The sequence below is a fragment of the Halichoeres trimaculatus genome, unplaced genomic scaffold, assembly GCF_033239565.1.
Source record: "Halichoeres trimaculatus isolate MK-OKI-2021-1 unplaced genomic scaffold, fHalTri1.1 fHalTri1_scaffold_22, whole genome shotgun sequence".
Lineage (NCBI taxonomy): Eukaryota > Metazoa > Chordata > Actinopteri > Labriformes > Labridae > Halichoeres > Halichoeres trimaculatus.
The window spans coordinates 24,308,800-24,334,951 of record NW_027437200.1 but is presented as its reverse complement, the minus strand read 5'-3'; the positions used below and the strand labels follow the sequence as shown (position 1 = coordinate 24,334,951).

The 26,152-nt window shown below is 39.5% G+C and overlaps 2 protein-coding genes across 2 annotated transcripts; both read left to right on the top strand.

The window, feature by feature from the left end:
• The first annotated feature begins 949 nt into the window (after positions 1-949).
• On the top strand, positions 950-19,499 carry LOC141811237 (butyrophilin-like protein 2). Its single transcript, XM_074699219.1, has 11 exons — positions 950-995; positions 1,335-1,676; positions 1,755-2,045; positions 2,117-2,233; positions 2,333-2,489; positions 4,404-4,529; positions 5,233-5,305; positions 9,015-9,195; positions 18,536-18,874; positions 18,963-19,244; positions 19,363-19,499. The coding sequence occupies exons 1-11, from the start codon at positions 950-952 to the stop codon at positions 19,497-19,499; spliced, it is 2,091 nt and encodes a 696-aa protein (XP_074555320.1).
• A 261-nt stretch (positions 19,500-19,760) lies between these two features.
• On the top strand, positions 19,761-25,668 carry LOC141811236 (butyrophilin subfamily 1 member A1-like). The gene is made up of 3 exons (XM_074699218.1): positions 19,761-20,004; positions 23,648-23,989; positions 25,358-25,668. The coding sequence occupies exons 1-3, from the start codon at positions 19,761-19,763 to the stop codon at positions 25,666-25,668; spliced, it is 897 nt and encodes a 298-aa protein (XP_074555319.1).
• The last annotated feature ends 484 nt before the right edge of the window (positions 25,669-26,152 follow it).

Here is a 26,152-nt window from a genome sequence, read left to right as displayed (position 1 = left end):
GCAGCAGGTAGAGGGGTACTGTTAAATGTGAAACAGGTCTTTCTGATCACTGCTGCAAAAACAGGAAAAACTTGGATGTGTACTGGAGAGACACTGGTGCTTCAGTGTTGTAGCAGCGTTGACCGTCAGATTTGGGTCGCCATAAAGTTTAAAGTCGTCATAAAGTGACTCACCTGTCTGAAGGTGTATCAAAGTGTAAAGTCCATTGATTTCATTATTCTACTTTTACAACAACCCTCATTTCTCTGTAACAGGAACCGCTCTTCAACAGGTAAGTTAGATTTTACAAACTAAACCATCTTCAGTACTTCTCTTGATAAAGCTCAACCCTAAAAGTGATTTCAACAAAATCAACTACTTTTCAAATAATAAAATGAGAGAGAGATCTACCGTGGACTCTACAGTGTTTGCTGACTGTGGCCGTTGTTTGCTTTAAGCTGGTTGAATGTTGACGGTTTTGTGTCTTATTTCTGGAGAGGAAAGAAGCAAAATCTCATAAAACATTAAAAAATACTGAACCATCAAATTTACTAAGATGTTTTTTTTTTTTTTTGTAAAATCATACAAAACTCATTGAGTTCTCTTTAAACTAATTTTTGAGTCTGTCTGAGAAACTTTACGCCCTGATGTTTGATAAATGGAGTCATTGCAGCGGTTATATTGACCTGCATCTTGTGGAAAAAAAAAAAAAAAAAAGCACATTACAAGTTTATGGACTAAGAACTAAGACTTCTTCACTACAGCATGATGTTATTTTACAAGTGCATCAACGGTGATACAGAACTTTTTGTTTCAGGGCAATGACTTCCTGTAACTGATGTGCAGTCCCCACAGAGCTCTGAGGAAACAAGTTTCAACATCCAACTAGTGGTACGATTTTTAGATATCCAGGATTTTTCACATGATGGACAAACAATTTTTTAAACTGCATCAGTGGACCCTCAGTGAGATGGTTTACTTCCTGTTCCTGCTTCTGCTGCCACACTGCTATGAAGGTAACACACTTCTGTACCTGTTTTGGCTTTCCAGTGAAAAGCTGATGAGAATTTTTTTTTTTTTTTTTAAGATCATTTTAGGACTCACATATCACATGTTACATAAAAGGATCTCTGGTAACCTGACACATTAGACAGACTGTTTTATTTTCTTCTGATGTATTTCACATCCCTCTGAGAAAGCAACACTTTCAGGGACCAACACACTTTCTGTCACATTCATGAACAGCCAATCATGAACGACACAATTTGACGTTTCATGAATGACAACACGTAACACTTTTCATAATACATCTCTGAAGAGAAATTACTTTAACATGTCTGATTTCTCTTTCCCAGGCACTCCAGAAGTCATTGGTTCCTCTCAGCCAATCGTGGCGTATGCTGGTGATGATGTCATTCTGCCATGCCACATTAAACCATCTATGGATGCTGCTACCCACACCGTGGAGTGGACCAGACCAGACCTGGAGCCCAGATTTGTACATTTGTGGCGTTCAGGTGAAGAGCTCCTGGACGACCAACATCCCTGGTATGAGGGAAGAACGTCTTTGTTCATCAGTGAACTGAAGAACGGAAACGTTTCTCTGAAACTGTCCAGAGTGAAACTGTCTGATAGAGGAACATACAGGTGCTTCATTCCCACCATCAACAGAGACACAACTGTGGAGCTGCTCTTTGGTAAGACGCACTAGCTGTATCAGTCCTCCTCCAATGAGCAAACAGTTTCTAACAGCTGTCCTCTCTGTCCTCTGGCAGGCTCTGTCTCCTCTCCTAGCATCAACATCTCTAAATCCAGCAGTGGACTCTCATTGGACTGTAGGTCTGAAGGCTGGTTTCCACAGCCTGAGGTCAGGTGGCTGGACGCTGAGGGGACAGTCCTCTCTGCTGGACCCACAGAGACCCTCACAGGTCCTGATGGTCTCTTTACTGTCAGCAGCAGACTGAACATGGAGAAGACAAACAGGGACAGCGTCACCTGTAGAGTCCATCAGGAGCAGATCAACCAGACCAGAGAGACTCACCTTCAGGTTTCAGGTAGTTTCCCCCGTACCTTCAACAATCTGACACCTGAGCTGATGTTTAACAGAATTAACATTCTCCTGTGTTTTCTCTTTCAGCGGATTTCTTTGACACCTCCTCCTCTGTTTATGTCAGCATCATTGTGGTCATTGTGCTCAGTGTGATTGTTGCAGCTGCCTTCATCTTTTGGAAATGGAGAAAAAAAGCAACCAAAGGTTAGTCTGACCCTGGAATAAGATGTTTCAAACATTCCCTCTGAGAAATTTAACACAGCACAAAGATTATTAAAGTGGCCTCTCCCTATTCTCTCACAGCCAAAAAGCCTAAACAGGCTGAAGAGGGAAAGAAAGAGAGAGAACAGCTCACTAAGGATTTGGAGGGGACCAAGAGAAGACTGGAAGATGAGCTGCAGAAAGAGAAGGAGGAGAAGAGAGAATTTGAAAAGAAGCTGCAGGGGGAGGTGGACAAGAGGTTTGGAATTGAAAAAGAGCTGCAGGAGGAGAAGGAGGGACTGAAAAATGAGCTGCAGAAAGAGGTGGAGAAGAGAAAAGGACTGGAATTGGAGCTGCAGGAGGAGAGGGAGCAGAGGCAAAGACAGGGAAACCGTGGTGGGTGGTTTTGGAGCTGAAGAGGGGACTTGGAAAAGAGTAGAAAAAGAAAGAGAAAGAGGAAAACCCGGCTCCTACTGCTCCTCTGTCCACTCTGATCACCTGCCTGAAGGAGATGGAGGCGTGGATGAAGCTCAACTTCCTCCAGCTGACCAGCTCCAAAATAGAAGCAATGCGAGTTGGCACATTACATCAGCTCCACCTTCCCTGGCCAAGACATTCCTTATGTCACATCAGTCACCAACCTGAGTATAATGATGGACCCAGAACTCACCTTTGGCCTCCACTTTAAACACCTCTGTGAGATCCCATTCCACCTCAGAAACGTCTCCAAACTGATTTCTTTCTGCAAGTTATACAGGGATGATATATTCCCTTTCCTGTATGCTGTTTTCTTTCGGTGTAATAAATCTTTAAGTGATGTTAGAAACTCACGGCTTGTTGTTAGGATATGTTTACCGTTTTAACAGGAGTAACACAATTTTCACAGTATGTAACCCAGCTGCTCACAACATCAGTTAGTTTATCTATATCAGTAGAGGACTCAATGAATGTTTTCCAGTCAGTAGCATTGAGACACCCTTGCAGAGTGAAGCAGGCATCATCATCCCAGGTCTTCACTCTGAGACTCTGCACTTTGCCTGGCTTCAGTACAGTCCGATAGACCGGGATGAGTTGGCTGCAGTTGTGGTTGGAGGAACCAAGAGGTGGGAGAGGGATGGATTTATATGCACCTTTGATGTTACTATAACAGAGATCAATGATCTTATTATATCTGGTGGGGCATGTGATCTTCATCTCCTCCAGACTGAACTACTGCAACGCAAGTTAGCTTATCTCTACTGGACATACTCTGTGGCCTTACCTGTGACTGTTGAAATCTTAAGGTCATCTAGATGTTCTTAACCTTTTGTCCTGCCTAGAATTTGGTTTTCTGCAATTACTAATGAATCAGTTTTTTTGAAATTAAAAAGATTTTATTTTAAAACATGCTGCTGTTGTGACATTATTAAGGTTCTTTTTTTGTTTGTTTGGTTTAATGATTTTGTTTGATGCAACATTTAAAATTACTGTTCTAGATTAAATTTGAAAAACAGTCTAGTTTTCACACAGATGTTTTTTCCAAAATCATGAAAAAATAAATAACGATCAAAAAACATTCATTTTGTATTTTTTGACATGGAAATTGATCAAGTCAAGAAAGTTGTTTGTAATCAAATTGCTTTTGAAGAAACACATAAAAAAAAGTTGATACCTTTATTTTGCCATGCAATTAAAAAATGGGGAGTCAATTCATATCAAAGTGTGTACAGTCTTAGCACTTAAATACTGTGTACAGTTTTATCCATGAAACATATCTGACACACAAAAAAGAAGCATGTGGAAGATTTTCTAATGCTGAATTTAAAGGTTTTAAATCTGAGAACCACAGAGAGTTGTGCATTTAGTTCGACAGATATTTTTGTTCAGCCCTACCTGTTTTTGTGATGACACAAATATCTGGTTGCTGCTTTAGAGGCTGTTGCGCCTTCACCGTTATTTCTGTGGTTTGTGTTTCAGAGACTTTTATTATCATCAGACTATGTAAAGACTAAAAATGAAACAAAGAACATGATACATGAATATGGCACACACTTTTTAACCCCCTTTCTGCTCATCTTAATTTTATTTCAAATCAACTTAATTTAAAATTATTGTGACTTTCAAAACTCTCAAACTATAAACCCCATGAGACATTAACTCTTCCTTTACTGCTCTTTGTCTTCGTCTGCTTTAGTTTGGCAGCTCCCTTTACAAACTCTACAAACACAGACAAACTTCTGAGTCACTTTGAGTTTTCCACAGTGAAGGAGAGCGACCAGCAGCAGCAGCAGAGCCACCGTGAAAATGGTGAACACAGCTCGTAGGACCAGGTAAAGGTGACAGGAGGGATTCGAGGGGGGATGAGACTCCATGGAGGCTACTGTAGAAACAGAGAGCACAGCAGGTATTTATATACATTTTTTTATTGCTGCTGGATACATGTCTTAAGTTCCCTACAGTGGGCCCAGAGGGTTTCAAGTTGAAAGCAGGAGAGTTCAAATATTCAGCAGTTTTACACATCAGCAACAAAGACCTCTACGTCCGTTCACTGAGCTGGAAATAAAACATAAACCATCCCAACATAGAGCCTGTTGGGTTTACCAGGTACAATATACAAGAGTCAACAAAACTGGAGTTTTAGCTCTGATTTCAGGTTAACACGTGTTTGAAAACCTGACGGTTTCTCACCTCTGACGGCCAGCCAGCTCTGAGGGGATTCTCCAAAGTCTGAGATGCTGCACCAGTAAAGTCCTTCAAGAGATCTGGAAACACCCTGGATCGAAATCTCTCCTGTGGATCCACTGCCGATGGAAACTCCGTCTTTATAGAAATCAGCCACATGTGCAAAAGATGTCATTTTACTCCTACAGCGCAGAGACACTGAGTCTCCCTCCATCACCGGGCGGACTGGACTCTCCAGGACCACAGATCCAGCTGCAGGAAGAAGATTCAGAGCTTTAAAGAAAGAGTTTCCATAAAGAGTGTGAAGAGTGTAACTTTCTGATCAAGGTCTTTGTTACCAGTGATATTGATGTTGACGGTGTTGCTGGTCTCTCCTGCTTCACTCTCACACCAGTACCTCCCACTGTCGGCTTGGTAAGCAGGTTTAATGGCACAGGCAGACTGTGTCATGGTCTCCCAGGTGCTGACACATTTACTGACCTTTCCCTTCACTTCCCTCATCACCATCAGCTCAGTGTGATCTTTAAAACCCTCACAGCTAAAGGAGATGGATTTGTACTCAAACAACTGGAGCGTGGTCGGGACAATCTCCGGAAAACCTGATAAGACAAACAGGAAACTGATTTTCATGATGGGTTTGTCTGAAAATGATGGTTCAACAAGATCAGAAATATCAAACAACTGTTACTTACTGCTTTCCTGAGAAAACCCAAGGTGAACATGTCCCAGCAGAAGGATTGAAAAAGTTACCACTGAATGGACAACAGAACAAAGATAATGTGTAAGTTTATAATAATAATAAGTTTTTATTTCTTCAGATCTGCTCCCAGAGATATCATCACATCTGTGTATGTACTGAACAACAAAGCAGAGTCAGGACTTACAGCGGCCGATGCAGTGGGATGTGACCTCCATCACGTTGTCTTTCAGACACTCTGATCATCAGACTGAAGTAGAGCAGACTTATGATGAAGACAAGAGCCTCCTCTTCCTGTATGGCTAAAGCGTGATGTATTGCTGAGGTTAGGAAACAGGTCCTCTAAGGTCCACTGTATAGGCCCATGACGAGCCAAGAGGAGGAGCTAACCACTCACAACCCAACTGAGAATCAGACAAACTGTCAAAGGTTAATTTTCCTTCATGTGTGCTAAGCCCCATCCTAAGGCAGTCAAACAAACACCACAGAAGACCAGGAGCAGCTTGTTGAATATCAATGGAATCATCTGGACAACAGAGGGAGAAGGCTGTCAGAAGAACCAGCCAAGAGTCCTGATTCACATCACCCCAAAGCCATTGGCTAGTCATGGTAACACCCCAAGAAATGAAATAGTGATGGTGTTCAGTACTGTAAAAATTTTTGTTAAAACCCCTAAAGCCTTTAAGTTTTTAGAGAGAAAATAAACAAGGTTATATTGGAATAAGCTATCAGAGATTTCAAGGCTACAAAAGAAAGCAGACCTAAACAAATATTACCATCTCACTTAAATTGGATACCATGCTCCTCATTTCAAATTATCTCCTTGTATAAATTCAACTTATAATATAGACCCACTAATCTAAAATTGCCCTTTTCTTTAATTCATTATTTATTTAGTATTATTAAATTTCCAGAGTTTGATAAAGGCTAAACTGAAGTGAAGCAACTTGAATTGTATTTATTTAACCTTGTGATTTAACCAGAACAATAAGGTGTTGTATTAACACAAACCAAAATAAAGTTGTTGTGTTTATGTTGTGTATCATCTAGCTTTAAAGTAAGAAAATTCACTCAGATTTTCTCCATATGGGTTTTTTTTTTCACATTAAAAGAGTTATGCATTTACGATTTAAACAACATAGTTTTGTTTGAATCAGCTGACATAACTTGTTAAGTTAACTCCACTTTTCATTTCTTAGTGTGTGTCTCACATCAAGTCTGGAAAATAGTTTTACCTTCTGTTAGAAAGCCATTCCACTAATCGTTACCAAGCTGTTAGAAACAGACACTGATCAAACAATACAAAATCAGCTTGATCTCAAACTCTGTTTCTGGTGTAGCCTGTTAAAATTCAGGGAATTATCTTCAGTGAAACCCGTGAAGATTTTTAAAGTTTGTTGCAGGAGAAGAACATTGTAGGTTCATTTACCAAAAGTCTGCAGAGTGATGTGATAAAACCTCAACCCCCTCCTTGGGGGTAGATACCAGGCATTAAAAGTGTGCATGTGAAAGTTTTATCTATTTTTACCAGCAGCTGCTTGTTTCAGGTCTGCTTGATAAACAAGCTAGAAGCTGACCACACAGAGTTAAAACAATGTATTTGATATTAAAAGAAGCGTCTTCATACGTGAGAAGAGACAAAGACCACAGAGCAACGTGGTCAAACTGCAGACCTGGGCTTTAGGTCTGTGATGTCAATGAGACATAATAATAACAGTGCTGGTCTGCAGCATTTGTGAAGAACCATTGTTAATCATTATTTTGTATTTTATATTTCCATTTGAAAAGTTTCATTTTCAAAAAAGTAAACACAACAATACAAACAACGTTTTCACATGTCAGTGGTATAAAATAAATAAAAAAGTCTCCATGTGTAACACAAAATCCATGATCATTTTTTGCCGTATGACTCAACATGTTGGTGAAATAGAAAGCCTCTGCTTCAGTGAAATGTCTTTATTTTGTAAGATAGAGAAAGAAAACAGGACTGGCAAAATTACTAAAATTTGTATTGATAAGAGGAGCAACTTTCAAAACAGTAAAAAAAAATTCATGCATGTTAAACATTCTCCATAATGTTTAAAGATCTATTTGTATGTTTTTTTTAAATAAAAATGCCTGTGGCAGATAAAATCTTTTTCTTTTTTTTTTATCTTGCAGCTTGTATCACAGAAGACATATTCAACTTTGGTAGTTTGGTCTGTGACTGCAGCTGCTTGACCTCTGGACTCTCCTGATTCTGATTTGGGGATTAAAAAAAAAAAGTTTAAGCTTTCGTGTGACATGTCCTTTAACATTAACCAGAACAAATTGTCAAGGGTGACTGTGAAACTAAAGCACTTTTTGAAAAAAGAGGAGCAGAATGGTGAACTCAAACATCTGTACTAACTTAATTCAACCTTTTTTTTTTTTTTTTTTTTTTTTTTTAACTGCTGCATATTTTAATAGGGAACATACCCTCACAACTGGTGTCATAATCAGAGAATATATTGCCCTTTGTGGATGTGCAGCATTAGAGAGTAAAGAAAACACAGAAAACAACAAGTTATAGTTTTTTACTTGTGGGGGAAAACATGGGGAACGTGGAGGGTGAAGGTCACACGAGTAGGCAGGTGTCCTTTCGCACAATATCACATTCTGAAATACTATTGGCTCTGGAGAGACCATAGATTGACCCAGCTGATCAAATGAGGAGTCAATCAACAAGACTACAAAGTTGGCACTGTTCATCAAATGATTATTTACTGACTGTCCATATGATTCATACCTCTGTTATTCCAGCAAAGACCAAGTCCCACGACCCCGAGCAGCACAGCTACCAAACAAATGATCCCCCCGATGAGGATATCAGAGGACTGAAAAGGGGAAGGAGGTTTCTCTGGAGAGGCTGTTGTAGTCTCACTTCTGACAGCCAACCAGCTCTCTGGGGATTCTCCGACACCAGTGATATCACACTTGTAAAATCCTTCATCAGACTTTGAGACATTACGAATGGTGATCTTTCCTCTGTAGCCAGTTCCTATTAAGAGACCATCTTTACAAAAATCAGCTATAGGGTCTGATGTGGACGTCTGGTTGATGCAGATGAGAGTGACCTCCTCTCCCTCAGTCACAGGAACAGCTGGAGTCTGCAGGATCACAGAGCCAGCTGAAGAAAAGTTAATTTATACTTGAATTAAATTTGGATACAATAACAGTGTCTCAGACTTTGACTTGAAAGACTTTTAAGTGGCTTTTGTGTCATGTGGGTTTTAGAAAAACAGTTTTGAAGTTAAACACTTTGAACCACTGATCTAAAGATGTTAAAATGAGCAGTTCCTGAACTTACCAGTGACAGTGATGTTTACTGAGCTGCTCCTCCTTCCATCATGAGTCTCACACCAGTATTCACCACTGTCTGCTTCATATGCATGTTTGATGTGGCAGGGTCCAGTTGACATCCAACCGACACCACAGGTTGTTTTAGATCCCATGACTGTCCTCATCACTCTCCACTTGGTGAACCCATCAAATCCCAGACAGTCACAGGTGATGGACTCGTACTCAAAGAGCTGGAGTCTGTTTGCAACAACGTGCAAAGAAGCTGCTTCTGAGGAAATAAAGGCAGGTCAGTTTGCTTGATATGTTACAGCTCAGTATGAATCACAGTTTAACTGGTACTTACCAGATCCAAAGGAAGAGTGACAGAGCTTGTTTTTTGCAACAAGAAGTATGAAAACATATAAAACTGTGGAAACAGAGAAATGTCGTTTAAAGGGTGAACATGTCCAACCAGAGAGATTGAAAAGGTAACCACTGAAACGACAACAGAACAAAGATTTTTCCTATAAGTTTTTATTCCTTTAGATCTGCTCCTAGAGATATCATCACATCTCATCATAGTTCTGTGTATGTACCGAACAGCAAAGCAGAGTCAGGACTCACAGTGTCTGAAGCAGTGGGATGTGACCTCCATCACGTTTTCTTTCAGACGCTCTGATCATCAGACTGAAGTAGAGTGGACTTATGATGGAGACGAGAGCCTCCTCTTCCTGTGTGGCTAAAGAGTGATGTCAGTGCAGGCCCAAAAGAGCCCCCCACCCATCCAACCCACCCCACCCACACACACCCCTTATTCAGATTAAAAAAGAGGCTTCCTAAGGTCCACTGTAGTAACCTATGAACTTTCAACAGAAGGCGCAAGCCATTTACAATAAATGTGTGAGTGGTTTAAACAAACAGTCAAAATCAAATTTTCCTCTTGGTGTATTAAAGCCCTTCAAAGGTGGCACCATGAGCATCACCCAAGACCAGGAGCACCTTGTTGAATACTGTTAGAGTTACTGGGAAAACAGAGGGAGTAGAACGACAAAAAAGTTAAAGTTACACTGACCGTTTATGGTTATTTCACACCAAGTCTGTAACTGTTCCATTAAAGGCAATACTTTGTGTGCAGAGACCTGGACACGCGAAAACAGAATGCGTGAATCCTGAGGTTCTCTCTGATGGTGCACCTCAGTGTTTGAAAGCCATGACACTTATGACCAACCAAACCGGTTACAACAGATGTTGGACAAATCATAAAACATCTTTGGATTTTAAACTTGGAGAGGTCTTCAATCTTAATAGAGCCCCTTTTGTTTGAACTCTGTCAGTCCTTTTCTAATAAATGTAGCCTGTAGCCTGTTCAGACTCAGGTAAGTGTCTTCAATGGAACTTCTTGTGTTTGTAAAGATTTCTGAGTTTTGTTGCCAGAGAAGAGCATTATTGGTTTGTTTACCAAAAGTCTCCAGAGTGATGAGATAAAACCTTGACCCCCTCCTTGGAGATAGATACTTGAGGTTAAATGTGTACATGTGAAAAGTTTATTTATTATTACCAGCAGCTGCTTGCTTCAGGTTGGTTTGAAAAGCGAGCTAGAAGCTGACCACAGACAGTTATGAACAATACATATGTTATTAAAGGAAGCGTCTTCAAACGTGAGAAAAGACACAGACGAAAGAGCAATGTGGTCAAACTGCAGACCTGGGCTTTAGGTCGATGATGTCAATGAGATATAATAATAATAACAGAACAGCTCTTAAGCATTTTTGAAGAACCACTGTCAACCATCATTTTGTATTTTATATTTTCCCATATTTTTTTTTTATTATTATTTTAAAAAAGTAAACACTATAATACATACAATGTTTCACAAGTCAGTGGTATAAAATAAAAACACAGGGGTATCTACATGTCACAAACAATCCTTTATTTTTTTATTTCGTCAGTAAGTTAGTTAGTTTGCTGTATAACGCAACAGGGGGACTCTGGTCTCTTGATCACTGCAGACCAAGATAGGTTAAGGGAAGATGGTGGCGCACACAGCTGCAGTGGCTCGGTGCTCATTTATTTGGTGTGTATGGTTCTCTGGATACGTGTTGCTTTGTATCCTGAGTCATTCTTGTCAGGCAAATAACATCTATGGCTGGCACGATCTCCTCAAACTCTGAGTTTGCCACCAGCAGCAGACTGTTACAGCCGAGTTTATCCGCCTAAGCAAAATACTGGCGGACATTGCACAGTGCCTGGGCTCCCATGGATTACCATCCCCGCTGGGCGGAGACAAAGGCGGAGAAGGGAGAGGAGGCAAAGGGCCGGCGCACTGACAAGGCTACAGAGGCAGCCATCCAAACCTCCACTTCTGCTCCTCAACAAATGCCAGATTACTCGTCAACAAGATGGATGAGCTGAGGTTAGAGGTTGCATTTTACGTGTCACAATGACAATAAATTCTATTCTATTCTATATTTGTAAGATGCAAAGCCTTCAATCAGACAACTTTACTTTCTGTAAGATAGAGAGAAAAAAATAGGAGTGGCAAAAAATGACATACACAAATTTGTATTGATAAAAGAAGCAACCTTGAAAAAAGTACAAAATTGATGCATGTTCAACATTCTCCATAATTTTTAATTAATCCACTCTTTTTTTTTTAATCCAATTGTCCAAAATAATCTACAACCTGGTCCCTAGTGGCCTGTATCATAGAAGATGCAATCGGCTGTGATAGTTTGGTCTGTGACTGCAGCCGCTTGACCTCTGGACTCTGCTGATTCTGATTTGGGCAAAAAAAATAAAAAAATAAAAATAAAGAATCAGCTTTTGTATGAAGTGTCCTTTAACATCAACCAGAACAAACTATAGAGGTAATCTGTGAAACTAAAGCACTTTTTGACAAAGACAAGCAGAATGGTGAACTCAAACATTTGTATTAACTTTATTCTACCTTTTTTTTAACTGCTGTGTATTTTAAGAAGGAACATACCGTCACAACTTCCAGGTGTTGTAATGAGGGAATATATTGCCCTTTGTGGAGGTGCAGCACTGTTTACTTCAGAGACTAAAAAAAAAACACAGAAAACAGCAAGTCTTAGTTCTGGATGCTTAGACTTTGTGATTCTTAAAAAACTCAGTTAAAGTTAAAGGAGTGACATATTGTTATTCTCTATATTCCATCACAAAATGATCATTTTTTAAAATTTCTATCAATAAATGCTTTACCTTCTCCCCAAAACGCAAACAACTGTAAAAGGCATTCCAAAATTAATGCAATGCTGTTCTTGAACCTTCGGGACGTCATGTTGATACTATAGTATTCGATTTGAAAGATGTTGCAGAATCTACAAAGCTCTCTGTTTAAATTTAGACAAAATGAAACATGTACGTGTCTTTATAGGACAACAGATTTATAAAACTGAGTCACTCAGACTCTTGCAGATCAGAAGCTAGTTTCTGGCCCATCTTCTTGCAGTAAACCATACACATGGTGCAATTTTTTTGGCTGTGGGGAAAGTTGAAATATGCCAGGTCTGTGTTCTTGCATTAAGTTAAAGAATTTTAAAGTTCATTGGAAGAGCTGGTAGAACATCAGCATAAATACAGAAATTGTGCCATACCTCTATAGACTGCTGGTCTAGTTATTAATATTTCTACTCAGCAGGTCATATTGAGCCGAAAGATTCAGAGGTGCACCCAGACCAGGATATTGATTATCTGATCTAGTCTGGGATTAACATTGACCAATAACTACATCGCTTGACAAGCAGATCTCAAGCAAAGTTTATTATTATTATTATTATTATTATTATTATTATTATTATTATTATTATTATTATTATTATCATTATTATTATTATTATTATTATTATTATTATTTATTTATTTATTTATTTATTTATTCATTTATCTATTTATTTATTTATTGTATTTTCTTGTTGAATGCTGAGTGAACTTACCTGTTTCTGTAAGACTGGACTGTGATCTGGACACAATATTGTCATGATAATGGCAGATCAAAGCTAGAACACAAAAACAGATTGATAGAAGGATTGGACCAAAGAAAAACTGTAACGTAAATATCAACTGAATTTGTGAAGCACTGTAGAAACATTTACAGCTGGAAATACAATGATGTGTATAAATCAGCCAGAAAACACCTAGCATAGCTAAATCAATAAAACAATGGTGTAAGAACTAAAATAATAGTTTCATTTTTCCTAAAAAAAAAATTAAGTAAAATAAAAACTATCACATACACTCATATATCTATAAATACACGTACAGGTTGTTGCTTCCAGTCCATATCAGCCCTACCTCTATGTTTCCAGCAAAGACCAAGTCCCACCATCGTAAGCAGCACAGCCACCAAACATATGATCCCCATGATCACGACAAGGTCATCAGAGGAACGATGGGGGGAAGGATGTTCCTCTGGAGAGGCTGGTGTAGTCTCACTTCTGACAGCCAACCAGCTCTCTGGGGATTCTCCAACGCCAGTGATATCGCACTTGTAGAATCCTTCATCAGACTTTGAGACATTATGGATGGTGATGTTTCCTCTATAGCCAGTTCCCATTAAGAGACCGTTTTTATAAAAATCAGCTACAGGGACTGATGTAGACGTCTGATTGATGCAAATGAGAGTGACGTCCTCTTCCTCGGTCACAGGAACAGCTGGACTCTTCAGGATCACAGAGCCAGCTGAAAAAACTCTAAGAGTTAGTGTTATGCTGGAATTAAACTTGGACACAATATCAATGTCTTAGACTTAGACCTTAAAAACTTAAAAGAGGCACTGATAAAAATGTAGAAACTGAGCAGTTCCTGAACTTACCAGTGACGGTGATGTTTACCAAGCTGCTCCTCCTTCCATCATGAGTCTCACACCAGTATTCACCACTGTCTGCTTCATATGCATGTTTAATATGACAGGGTCCAGTTGACGTCTCCCAACCAGCACCACAGATGGTTCTGACTCCCATGACTGTCCTCATCACTCTCCACTTGGTGAACTCACCAAATCCCAGACAGTCACAGGTGATGGACTGATATTCAAAGAGCTGGAGTCTGTTCACAACAATGTGCAAAGAAGCTGCTTCTGAGGAAGGGAAAGAAGGTCAATCTGCTTTGCTTTTGCTGGTGCAGCTCAGTTTGAATAATGGATTAACTGATACCTACCACATTTATAGGAAGAGTAACAGAGCTGATCTTTTGTAACGAGAAGCATGAATACATGTAAAACTGTGAAAACAGAGAGAGGGTTTTATATCAGATCATCATCATGATATCATCTGTGTAAAGACACTCAGTACTCACACAGGCTGACACAGAGCGCTGTAGCCTCCATGCTGTCTCGCTGCTGAAAGAGTGAGCAACAAACTGAGTAGCAGACAAATATAACATTGGCTGAAACTTCCTCTTTCTATGCAGCCTATCTCTGGTAACTGAAATGTCTAAAGGTTTGAGCTTGTCTGTCTATTGTGGAGAGAAATTTAAATAAAACCACAAGAAGTTTGACAGGGTACATTTCTTTCACATTTAACTGCTAAAACCACAAAGAACTGATATTTAAGAGACCATAAATTTTGTTTACAAAGAGTAGTTTTGGTAGAAGTTGAAAAACAACAAGTGTCATTTCTACCTTAAGCAGTTGGTCAGCCACCATCATTAACCACCCAGTATATCTATCTTTGTTACATCCTCGATTAATAACATTTGTTCAACCTGTATTAGCTAATAAGGTCATGGTTCAGTTTTCATGGTCATTTTTTTTTCCAATCTGTTTAGACTTTATGTACAGAATGAATGAACATAATGAGCTTTCAAAAGCAGAGTATGAATACAGTATATTTCTACCTGATATGGTGAACCCTGACAGATGCAGGGTTATGCACACGTTTTACTTTGTGTTAATACTTGGTTAGTTCACATTGAAAGGTACAGTTTACTTGTTTTTGACTTGCAGGTTTGAAGATCTGCCTCTCTTCTGTCAGCAAAGCAGATTGTTCACTGATTAAATTTTTATTGCCCAGGTCAAAGTACACATCATTTTACACCAAGGCAACTGAAGGCGTCGTTTGGCACATACCACACGTAAGTGAGTTGCTCTTATTCAAAGAATGAATTTAATAATTTTGGTGACATTAACAGATATAAATCTATCATTTGGAGCTGTATAAACTTTTTTAACTTAAGCTGCCTAAGTCTCCCAAGTCTTCTTTGTCAAGTGGTCAAGCTTCCTTTAAACATATAATGAGCCGACCAATAGTCTGTAGAGACCTGCTGAATCTACCTCTGAAGCTATTAACAGGCTTTGGCATTACTCTTACTGAGCTCATGTTTTGCAGTATTTATTTTCCATATTTGTATTTCGCCATGCACTTGTTGCACATGAATCCTGTTCATTTAATCATTAATGTGCAAAGTACAGATGAGCTGTTATTAAGGAAGTGCATCCTCTAGTCTATACACTCTGAACAGGTCACCAGCTCATCTCATGGTTGACACAACTGTTTTTTTAATCATCAGGATGTGTCACCAGTGGACCCAACACTCCCATAGAAATCCTCTCAGTGCCATCTGTGCTTTAGTGTTCCATCAAACGGCTGTCCTCCTTCTCCTCACACACTGTGGAGGTAACTACACTCACATGGGCTTTTACTGTTTCAAGGTTAATGATTGACTGAAGTACTTCTAGTAATAGTCCTAAAACTGTCATCATCTGTCCTAAAGTTTGACACAGTTACCAAATCATACATGTTTGTGATATCAAAATATTCACCTTGTAGGTGACAAACGCAGAGGCTGGACTTTATAATCCCCTTTAGAAGGATGTCTTTGCACATTTCCCTCCATTTTTGAGCTCTACTTGAAGAGAAGTCCAGTTAACTGCATAATATTTGTACCCAGAGGCTATATCCCAATTGCTTTTAGAGTTAGGGCGTATTCAGACCTGGTCCACTTTAAACGGACCAGGGTTCGTTTCCCATGCTGGTGCGGACTTTTCATGCAGGTGTGAATAGAAACAAACGAACCCTGGTGCGGACCAAACAAACGGACCGAGACCCACTTTTTGAGGTGGTCTCGGTCCACTTCCAAACGAGCTCTGGTGCGGTTCGTGGTTCTCTGGTGCAGGTCTGAATACAAACCAAGGTCCATCCGAACTAACTACAGGATACATGCGCCTTTTGGGCCTATAAAGCCACCGTAACCTAACCGTCTTTGGTTCATCCCTGATCCTCCGTCTTCTGTTTAGCCACGCTGTAGCTAGCATGTTGTGGGTCAGGACACGCAGAGCATAGCGCCTCCTTGCTGCGATCATTGGTCTTCCTGTTCCTAAATTGTAAACGGTGTTGTTAAGCTGCTTTGAAGGAACTGCTCTTGAAACTGAAAATGATTTAGCAGCTCTAATAAGAGCACAAACACACGTTTACCTCCATTTCCAGGTCTGTACTCTGTGTGCCGCCCTTTGTCAGTGCTGTCCAATGAGAGCACTGATCCTCACACACCTGGATGTGTTTACAGAATATAGTCCACTTGATAAAAGTACAATCTGAATACGAACCGCACCAAACGAAAAAAATAAAGTCCGCTTTTGGTCCGGACCAAACAAGTGGACCAAAGGACTTTTCTGGTCTGAATACAGCCTAAATTGATACCACCAGGAGTGTTGCTAGAGTTGCTTTGAAAAAGTAATCCAATTCCTGATTACTGTACACTCCTTTAAAAAATAACATAGTTACTTTTAGTTACTAAGTTTAGTAACAAGTTTCTTTATTAGTTACTTTCAGCAGCTGCCGGCAACACCTGCAGCTGCATAATTTGGCAAAATTGTGATGCAGTTATAATGAATAATACTATGAATTTAGATGTTTTGAGTGAGTTACAGAGAAAGGCAGGACTCACCTTTCCCCAGGTAAAAATCAAACAACTTGTCACGCTGATCTCTCTCTGATTGATTCCTTAATGTTTCAGTCAAAGATCTTAAGCAAACTGCAGCACAGAGTGAACAACCAACCATAATATTATCATCTTTAGCTGACACAGACTCAAAACAGTGACTGTGTTTCCAGCTAGAAAACACACATCTCTCCTCTCCCCCTCTGTTTACCTTTGTGTGCTGGCTGCTATTACACATGCACATGCTGAAAACTTAATGAACATGCAACTCCTGTCACTCCCCGAGATGCAAGAAAAAAAAGCATATATATATATATATATATATATATATATATATATATATATATATATATATATATATATATATATATATATATATATATACTTTTTTTTTAAGAAAATAAAAATAAAAGTTACGTACAGTGATTTGGATAAGTAACTCTGATTTGATTACTAGTTTGGAAATAGTAATGCGTTAGATTACTTGTTACTGGAAAAAGTGGTCAAACCAGAGTAACATGTTACTTAAGGCGCCGTTCAGTATGGTTTGACATGGTTTGGTACAGTTAAGCCTGATCCTGTTTGCATTTCCACAGCAAACTGTGCCCTTCTTGAGGTAGGCGGCGTGTAAGCTGGATGCCGAAAGCTGCATCTATTAAATAATAGCTTGATGCCATAGCAGTGCGACACAGTGTACCCTGCTAATAAATCCAACAAATAAGAAAACCGTGACACAGTATAAAAAGAGCACAGATGAAGACATGCAGCATTTCGTCCTCTCTGTGATTGGCATGTAGCTCTTTGATACAAAGAACAATCAAGCTTTGTTTCAGAGAAGTCTGTGAGCCACCAGGAGAAATGCGACTGCTGTCACACAGGAAGTGACGATTCTTTCGACCAATCAACGGTCTGCAGTGTTGTAGCGTCACCTTCTGAGACTGGATTAGTTCAGTCTGGCACCCAAACGAAGTGGTCCCAAAAGTGGGGCAGCTCATCTTGGTTATTTGGGAATATGTCCCGGGATAAGTCAGTGGAAACGCCACAAAATGTGCGCCGTACCGAGACAAACCAAACCGGTCTACTTGGTGGAAACACGGCTCTAGTAGCACGTTACCGGCATCACCGACCACCGTTAACATTAATTTCATTATTCATGTAAGGGGACCTACTTTAGGCGGGATCAAAGTACCATTAGAAGTCCCTTTTTCCAGCAAGGTCTTACCACTCATCCAGTCTTCCCAACATGTACCAAACCAGATAAGGATTTTCAATTATTTTCCCCTCTTCCATGTATAGCCAGCAGCCAAATATGACCAAAAACCCAAAACAGCAACTAGGGGTAATATTCCACTGTAATACCTGAATCTGTTTCCTATTTTGTCTCCATTTGGTACCAAGAAACATCCAGACCCTGTCCTATCATGTAAGGTCCTTTTTCCTTTGGGCAAGTATACCCCAGGGCATACCAGGTACAATCAAGGTGTCCAAGCCTTGATTTATGGGACCTGGTCTTGCTGAGCCTAAAAGACTTACATGTCTTTGCCCTTTAAGGTTGCCACTCACAGAGAGAGGCAACGGTTTAGGTGGTTTACGGAGTGGCTAGAGGACGATGTGAGAGACACAAGGGTGTGATCAAAGAAATAAATGAATATTTAGCAACCGCAGCTCAAATTTGAGTGGAAGCACTGCCTTGAGGGAATTTGAAAGGCACCAGATGGAAAGCTTTAAACATGATTGTCCTCCTCCAGGTCAGGCAGAGATGATTGGTCCTTCCACACCAACTCTTGCAATGATTGGACAGGACATCATTCTGCAATGTCGCCTCCAACCTGGGGCAGATGTTAGTCCTTCGACTCTGGAGTGGGCCCGACTTGACCTGAATCCCAGATTTGTGCATGTGAGACGTGATGGTGTGGAACTTCTGGTCAATCAGAATCCATCCTACTTGAGAAGAACATCCCTGTTCATTGAAAAACTGAAGCATGGAGACATGTCACTGACGCTGTCCAAAGTAAAATTGTCTGACGAGGGAAAGTACAGATGCCATATTCCAGATCAGGGGACCTCAATGGTTGAGCTTGTTGTTGGTAAGTTTAGTTCATGTTGTAGTCTTGGACATTCAATATTTAAAACTTTATCAAACCCTTTTGTTGAATACCTCTCCTCTGGCTGCAGGTGCTGTCTCCTCACCTGTTATCATCATAGAGGAAATTGCCAAAAAGGAACTGGTGTTGCAGTGTGAGTCCAAAGGCTGGTATCCAGAGCCTGAGATGTTGTGGTTGGACAGAAAGGGAAACCTTCTCTCTGCTGGACCTTCAGAGACTCTCAGAGGTACTGATGGTCTCTTTACTGTCAGCAGCAGACTGACTGTGGAGAAGAGAAACAACTACAGCTTCACCTGTAGAGTTCACCAGAAGAACATTAACCAGACCAGAGAGACAGGGATCCAATTTCAAGGTGAGTATGTTTTTGAGTTGTACTTTTCATATCATTCATGTTTTGTATTTTTTGTTTGTTTTTAGTTACTGTTTTAAACCTAAGTCTGCTGTTATATTATTAACATGTGTCAATTCAGGTGATATCTTTGTGGCTCCATCTGGTTCTATCACTGGTATCATCGTGGTCTCAGTCATTGTCTTCCTGTTTCTTTTCGTGGTTTTCTTTGTTCTGTGGAGACTTGGACAAAACAGAGAAAGTAAGTTCAAATTCTGAATTAACTCTTTTAAAGTGTTATCATCCACTGTCAGTGATCTTGAGATTCCGGGTCAATGAAAGTTTCCTTCTTTAAATTAGCATTAAACCTGTTACCTTTTGTTGAACACCTCCACTTGTTTTCACTTTTGTTTGATGTAATCTGTTGCCTTTTATATGTTGTATATGTTGTAATGTTAAGCTAAAGCACCAGATGAATAAAACATGCTTATTATTTCATTTTAATTATTGGTTACACTATTATTGGTTACAGGTGACAAGATGTTCCATGACAAAGAAAGTCCAACAGGAAGAGAAGAAGAGCAGCTTGTTAAAGGCAACCAGACTACAAAGGATGTGGATGATGAGAAGTTACAGGTTAAAGTGGAAGTAAAGAATGACTTGCAACATGTGATTACAGTACTGGAGGAAATTAAGACAGAACTGGAGATCACAAAATCTGAACTCATGCCAAAGCTAGAGAAGGTGGAGGAAGCCTTGAGGGTGAATGAGAAGAAACTTGAAGGTGTAAATATTCATTATTTATGGGATGGAGAAAGAACAAAGAGCTCTCTATTGATGTCAAAAGAGAAACTGGAAAAAGAAAAGACAGAGTATAAAAACTCTTTAGAGAACATTGAGACAAAAATACAGAAATCCACAGATATGATTTCTAAAATGGAAGACAGGAAGAAAAAAGTGGAAAACCAGATTGATGAAATCAAAAAAGCACTTAACAGAAAAAACATTCTGCAGATGGAGGCACAGAGGACAGAGGATAAGACCCAACTTCAGGAAGCAAATGACAAACAAAATGAAACAAAACCTCTTTTAAAGTCCAAACTACAGCTGGAAAATGAACAGACAGAGCATAAAAAACCTTTAGACAGCAGTAAGAAAAATGTACAGGAATCCATGGAGATAATTACAACACCAGAGGAACCGCAGACAGAGCCAGAGAGCGCTAAAGAAGAACAAAAATCAAAGAAGAAGAAGGTGGAGGAAGAAACAGGAGAAATTAAGAAGAAACTTCAAAAAGTAAGGGACAGGATTTCTTGGAGCAAACATGATAAAACAAATCCTTGTTTAGAGTCTACAACAGAGCTGGAAACTGAACAGACTGAGGGTCAGGGTGAACTTCAGTCAGAGCAGACTAACAGAGAGGAGACTACTCAACAAACTGATTCAGTGGAAGCAACAGGGGCTCATTTTAACCATGATGGCAGTTGAATACCCATTCTTGGTTTTAGTCAGAGTCTCTCAGTGCCAATAAAATCCCCTGAAATACAGTCTAGGCTATAAGAGCAGTTCACAAACAGTCCAGCAGGTGGGGCACTGAAAACATGACAAAAGCATTTACCGGTTCGATTCCCAGCTTGCATGTGTGGGTTCTCTCGGGGAGCTTCCTCCCACAGTCCAAAAACATGGGATAGGCTCCAGCCACCCACGACCCTGAGCAGGATAAGCGGTTCAGAAGAGAGAATGAATGAATGATGTGTTGACAGGTTTTCTAATCAAACAGCTGTTAGTTAATGCTACCATTGCTGGGCTTTTAGATTTTCTTTTTTTTTTTTTTTTTTTTCTTTTTTTTTACTTTATTCTGTATTTGATAAAATAAGATTTATGTTGCTGTAAATTAACAATGTCTTGTATATTTCTGTTTGGAAAACTTTTTTTCATTTGTTTTACAGTTCAGAAACAACACTCCAGTTGTGTCCTAGGGTTTGAGGATTTTAGTCCAAATTCAAAATACTTAAAAAAAAAAAAAAAAGTTAAATCTTTAAATTTGTCTTTCATGTGTTAGTGGGAAACATGAATCCTTATGAATGCTATTGTATACATTAAACCTTTGATTACACACACACACTTTGGAATTAAAAAGAAAAACCTTTCTGATCTTTCTAAAAATAAAAACAAAAACTGATTTCTTTTTTGGAAATAACAGCATGATTGTTTTTATTCCTGATGTATTTCACATGTTAAATACATTTGAATTAAAATAAACTATGCAGCAGCAGAAGAGTTCCCTCACACCATCTCTGGTCGCAACCAGCAGTAAACCCCTCTGGTCTCATTAAATCTCTCTCTCCCGCCTTCAATCATACCAGGAACCTCTGCGTTGTGAGGCCACAGCACTTAATTATGCACCACACAGTGGAACTACACAGTAGACAACAAGAACTAGATTAATGATATAGCACACTTTGTAGTCATTGGCACTAACTGGTATTAAAGGGGCTTCGGGAACTTTCTGGAAAAGCTAATGTTTTTCTGGGACAAAGACTCTGTTTCCCAAAAGGGAGACTATTCCAAGATCATTGAGACCTTGTCCACACATAGCCTAGCATTTTTAAAAAACAATATCCCCCATGATTCATTTTATTTTATTTATTTTTTATTTATTTTTTTAAACCTTTTGTCCACACACACTGGAAAAATCCACCAATAAGTGCAGCTCAAAGCATGCCAAACCCATAAGTGGCAGTACTTTTCATTTGTAAAACCTGTGCCAGCCAATCAGAATTAACCTTGTCATTCAGCTGTGACGTTTGAGATCCGGAAACTCTGTTTCCTGCCATATACACGAAACCATGAAACCAGAGTTTTTAGAAATCTTCACTTTGGCTGGATTATTTTAGAAAACATTGTTTTTAGTGACTTAAAACTGTTGTTTGGTGCGGATGACAAAACTAAACAGATAACAATATATGAGGCTTCCCAGATATCCGGCTATGTGTGGACATGGCCTTGGAAATTTCTCCCAGCTCATCAAAGGAAATCTATTCATAGTGATATCTTAATCAGTGCTGACTTTGAGCTAAGTAGATGAACTGGACCTGCTACACAACAAGCACCCACAGAGTGTAAAATACTTGTATTTGCTAGCACTGATTAAAGATGATGACTGTGTCCCAAATCACGTACTTCTGTGCTACACTTTTACACTATTTCAATGCACAAGTGTATTCACACTGACAGTATAAAAAAAGAAAAGTGAACTTTGAGCAGATAGTTCATTTATTAATTTTTTATTGCTCAGGGTAAAGGACACATCATTTTATACCAGGGCAGCTGAGGCGATTGCTTTGGACACACCACAAGTAAGTACGGTTCTCTTATTCAAAGATTGACTGAATTGGTTTTAGTGAGATTCACCAGATATTAAAACTAACATCGGGAGCGAAAAAAAAGTCCACCAATGGAGATCAATGGAGAGGGTGCTCTGTTTTTATTATGTGGCGCAAAATTTGCATTATACAAACCAGACATCTTATCTTTGAAGTTTTAGTATTTCCTAAAACATGGTTTAGACAAAGTCTTTAGTTTCTAACCTTTGTCAATATTCAAAAATGTTGTATCTTATTTTCGTTTCAGATAAGAAATTGATAAACTGTGATCTTAGTCACTGAATTACTCATTTTAGATAATTTTTTAGATTAAAACTAAGAAACTCTCTTGGCAGTTTAAGTATCCTGAGCTGGTAGAAAGGCAGCTCTCTGACAAGCACCATACACTACAGATTTTTTATTCTACATGGATCAAATGCTTCAGCCTGATCAGTGACACTGTGTCATAAAATGAAAAGATCTGTGACTCTAGCATGATGTTTGAGTGTGCTGTTGAAGAAAAGTGACATAGTATGAGCAGCGAAAGTGTCTGCTCAGACCTTCACTAAGATAATTGTAGCTTCATTTAGAGACAAAAGATGGTCAAAATTCTTTCACATCAATGGGTTTACATCACTGTTTATGTAGAATGTAAGAGTTGTTGCAAACATTTGTCTGTAGATTTCAATTCTTTTCCTCATCAAGGCAATATGTTGTGTTGTTAAATTAGATCAGAAGTCTGAGCAGTAAGAGGGAAAAGAACAAGACACTCTCTTTTAAAATGTTGTATTTGAGTGAATGCTTTGAGTAATTTCCGTTCACTGTGTTGAAAAAAACATTTTGTTTCAATTTTCAGGACAAAATGTTTCAATCTTCTAAACTCCCACTCATATGCTGCAACACTGAGGTTTTCATTTACACAGCTGGCCTTCTTCTGCTAACACAGTGCTCTGCAGGTAACAAGCTAATCTGCACATGAATACATCAGATAAAAGTCAGTGGTTACATAGTTCTTAAACAGTCTGGAAAACAGATCCACAAAAACCAGTCCTATCTCCACAGGTCAGTATGAAGTCCTCAGTTCACCTCAGCAAATATTCACAACGACAGACAATGACGTCATACTGCCCTGCTTCCTGAAACCTACTGTGGACGCTGTTTCTATGGCTGTGGAGTGGACCAGGCCAGACCTGTACCCCAGATTTGTTCATGTCAGACGAGGAGGCCAGGACCTGCTGGTTGACCAAAACCCGAACTATGAGCAGAGAACATCTCTGTCCATTAGCAAACTGAAGTTTGGTAACGTCTCCCTGAAACTCTCCAAAGTGAAGCTCTCTGATGCCGGGGCGTACACATGCTTCATCCCTGGAGTCAATAAACACGCTGTTGTTCATCTGGTTGTTGGTGAGTGACGTGTCAACGTGAAGTTTGCTTTGGTCATCAATCTTATACATGTCCAGAATGGAAAATCGCCCACTCTCGGCCAAAGCTAAGCTATGGGGCTATTGTTACATAGTCGCCCAATAATGTTGATTAAAGTCAACTGAAAAGGCTTCACATCTAAATACAGAGCACAGACAACTTGTCCATGTTATGAAGCACGGACATCCAGTCCATCCTATGTGCAGAGCACAGACAGCCAACCTGTACCATGGAGGACTGATCAGTGGTCTGTGCCATGCAGAGCACAGACAGTCCATACCCTCGTGAAATCACTCAGTGTTCAGCAGGGTCTCATATCCACTGTGTTCCCTCCACACTCAGGGTTATAAAACGTCAGCACAATGGAAATTAATGCCTTATGGTAAAATGCACTGAAATAGTTAAAGTAATCCAACAAAACCTTTTTTTTCTTATTTAACCTTTGAAGATTTAATTGCAAACAATTTTGGGTTAATAATGCAGGTCAAAGAATGGTTTATTGTAACAATAGAAGAAACATTGCAACTGTGAGTGAGCATTTATGGGCTACTCGAGGTTCGAGAAGTATTTTCATGATGTAGTCTGTTTCTTAACATTTCATCTTATGGATGAAATGTTAAGAGACATTGCTCGCTCCACTATAAATAAAACTTTATTGTTATACAACTAATACTTCTCAAACTACTTTTACTTCTTCTTCTTCTCCCTTGACCTCTATTTCTACTACCTTTACTATTTCTTCTGTGTCTTCTTTTCTTCTTTTCTTCATTCCAGACTTTCAGCTCTGTTTCACCGCTTTTAGCAATTTTTACGGGGACCTGGGCTTTGCAACGAACCACTCTTCCCCATGTACCATGACATGTACGTGTACATTCATAACATACAGTTTTGGAGCTAGAGTTGTAAGCGTGCGCTCAAAGTGCACATGAGTCTGTACAAGGTAAATTTGACCTCAGTTAAACCAGAAACCAGAAATGGGTGGAAGTCGTTGGAAACGTCAGTCCAAAACTCATGAATAAGGACTCATGAGATCTCTCCTGTGCTTCTGAAATTTATTTAATTACCAGAGCCTGATCGATGTGAAAAGCCATGCTGCTGCCTGAGGCCCCTCGTGATTTTTGTGGAAATTGCCTTGTTTTCACACTGTTGCACCCCACCTTAATGTGGCCCTGTGGGGCCAACAAAGATCCTCACTGCCCCTCTGAAAAAAAAAAAAACACATAAAACACCCCAAACAATCAAAAAGACGGTCCATCAATATCAATAGCAAGAACCAAACATTAAACCAATGGAGAGGGAGGAAAACACAGGGAAACTTGCAGCTGTAACAAACAACATGTCTGTTTCCAGGTGCTGTCTCCTCCCCTGTCATAGTCAGTATCGACAGAAGCTCCAGTGGGTTGGAGTTACAGTGTCAGTCCAAAGGCTGGTATCCACAGCCTGAGGTGTTGTGGTTGGACAGTGCTGGAAACCTCCTCCCTGCTGGACCTACAGAGACCCTCACAGGTCCTGATGGTCTCTTCACCGTCAGCAGTAAAGTGAACGTTGACAAGAGCCACGGCAACAGCTTCACCTGTAGAGTCCAACAGAAGAACATCACCCAGACCAGAGAGACAGGGATCCAGATTCAAGGTGGGCATGTTTTTGAGTTTGTTAGGTGAATACATTTTGTGATGTGCTTGTTGTGGTTATTCACTTTTTTTCCTTTACTTTTTTAAACTAAAGTCTGCTGTTGTTGCATTATAAACTTGTTGTGTTGTGTCATTTCAGGTGATGTATTTGTGGCTCAGTCTGGTTATGTCACGGGTATCATCGTGGCTTCAGTCATTGGCTTCCTGCTTCTTTCAGTGGTTTTCTTTCTTCTGTGGAGACAAAGACGAAACAGAGGCAGTAAGTTCAAATTATAATTCTTTTATCTTAAAGTGTTATCAGCCATTGCCAATGGTCTTGAGGTCCTAGATTTATAAGGAAAGTTTATTTTACTCGCAAGAAGCACAATGTTTTGTTGGTTGTTTGCAGTAGTTTTGAGTCACTACTTCCTCTACCAGATCTTTAAATATACGGTGGTTATGCCAGAAATGGTTTATAAATTGATCTGTTTCCTTTTCTTTGAACACGTCCACTTGGGTTATTTTTATTTATTTA

Coding starts and splice junctions, on each gene's coding strand:
- LOC141811236 (XM_074699218.1), top strand. CDS start 19,761: ATGTTCCATGACAAAGAAAGTCCAACAGGAAGAGAAGAAGAGCAGCTT. Junction 20,005..23,647: donor GAATGAGAAGAAACTTGAAG/GTGTAAATATTC, acceptor CTATCTCCACAG/GTCAGTATGAAGTCCTCAGT. Junction 23,990..25,357: donor TGTTGTTCATCTGGTTGTTG/GTGAGTGACGTG, acceptor GTCTGTTTCCAG/GTGCTGTCTCCTCCCCTGTC.
- LOC141811237 (XM_074699219.1), top strand. CDS start 950: ATGGTTTACTTCCTGTTCCTGCTTCTGCTGCCACACTGCTATGAAG. Junction 1,677..1,754: donor AACTGTGGAGCTGCTCTTTG/GTAAGACGCACT, acceptor GTCCTCTGGCAG/GCTCTGTCTCCTCTCCTAGC. Junction 19,245..19,362: donor GACAGGGATCCAATTTCAAG/GTGAGTATGTTT, acceptor GTGTCAATTCAG/GTGATATCTTTGTGGCTCCA.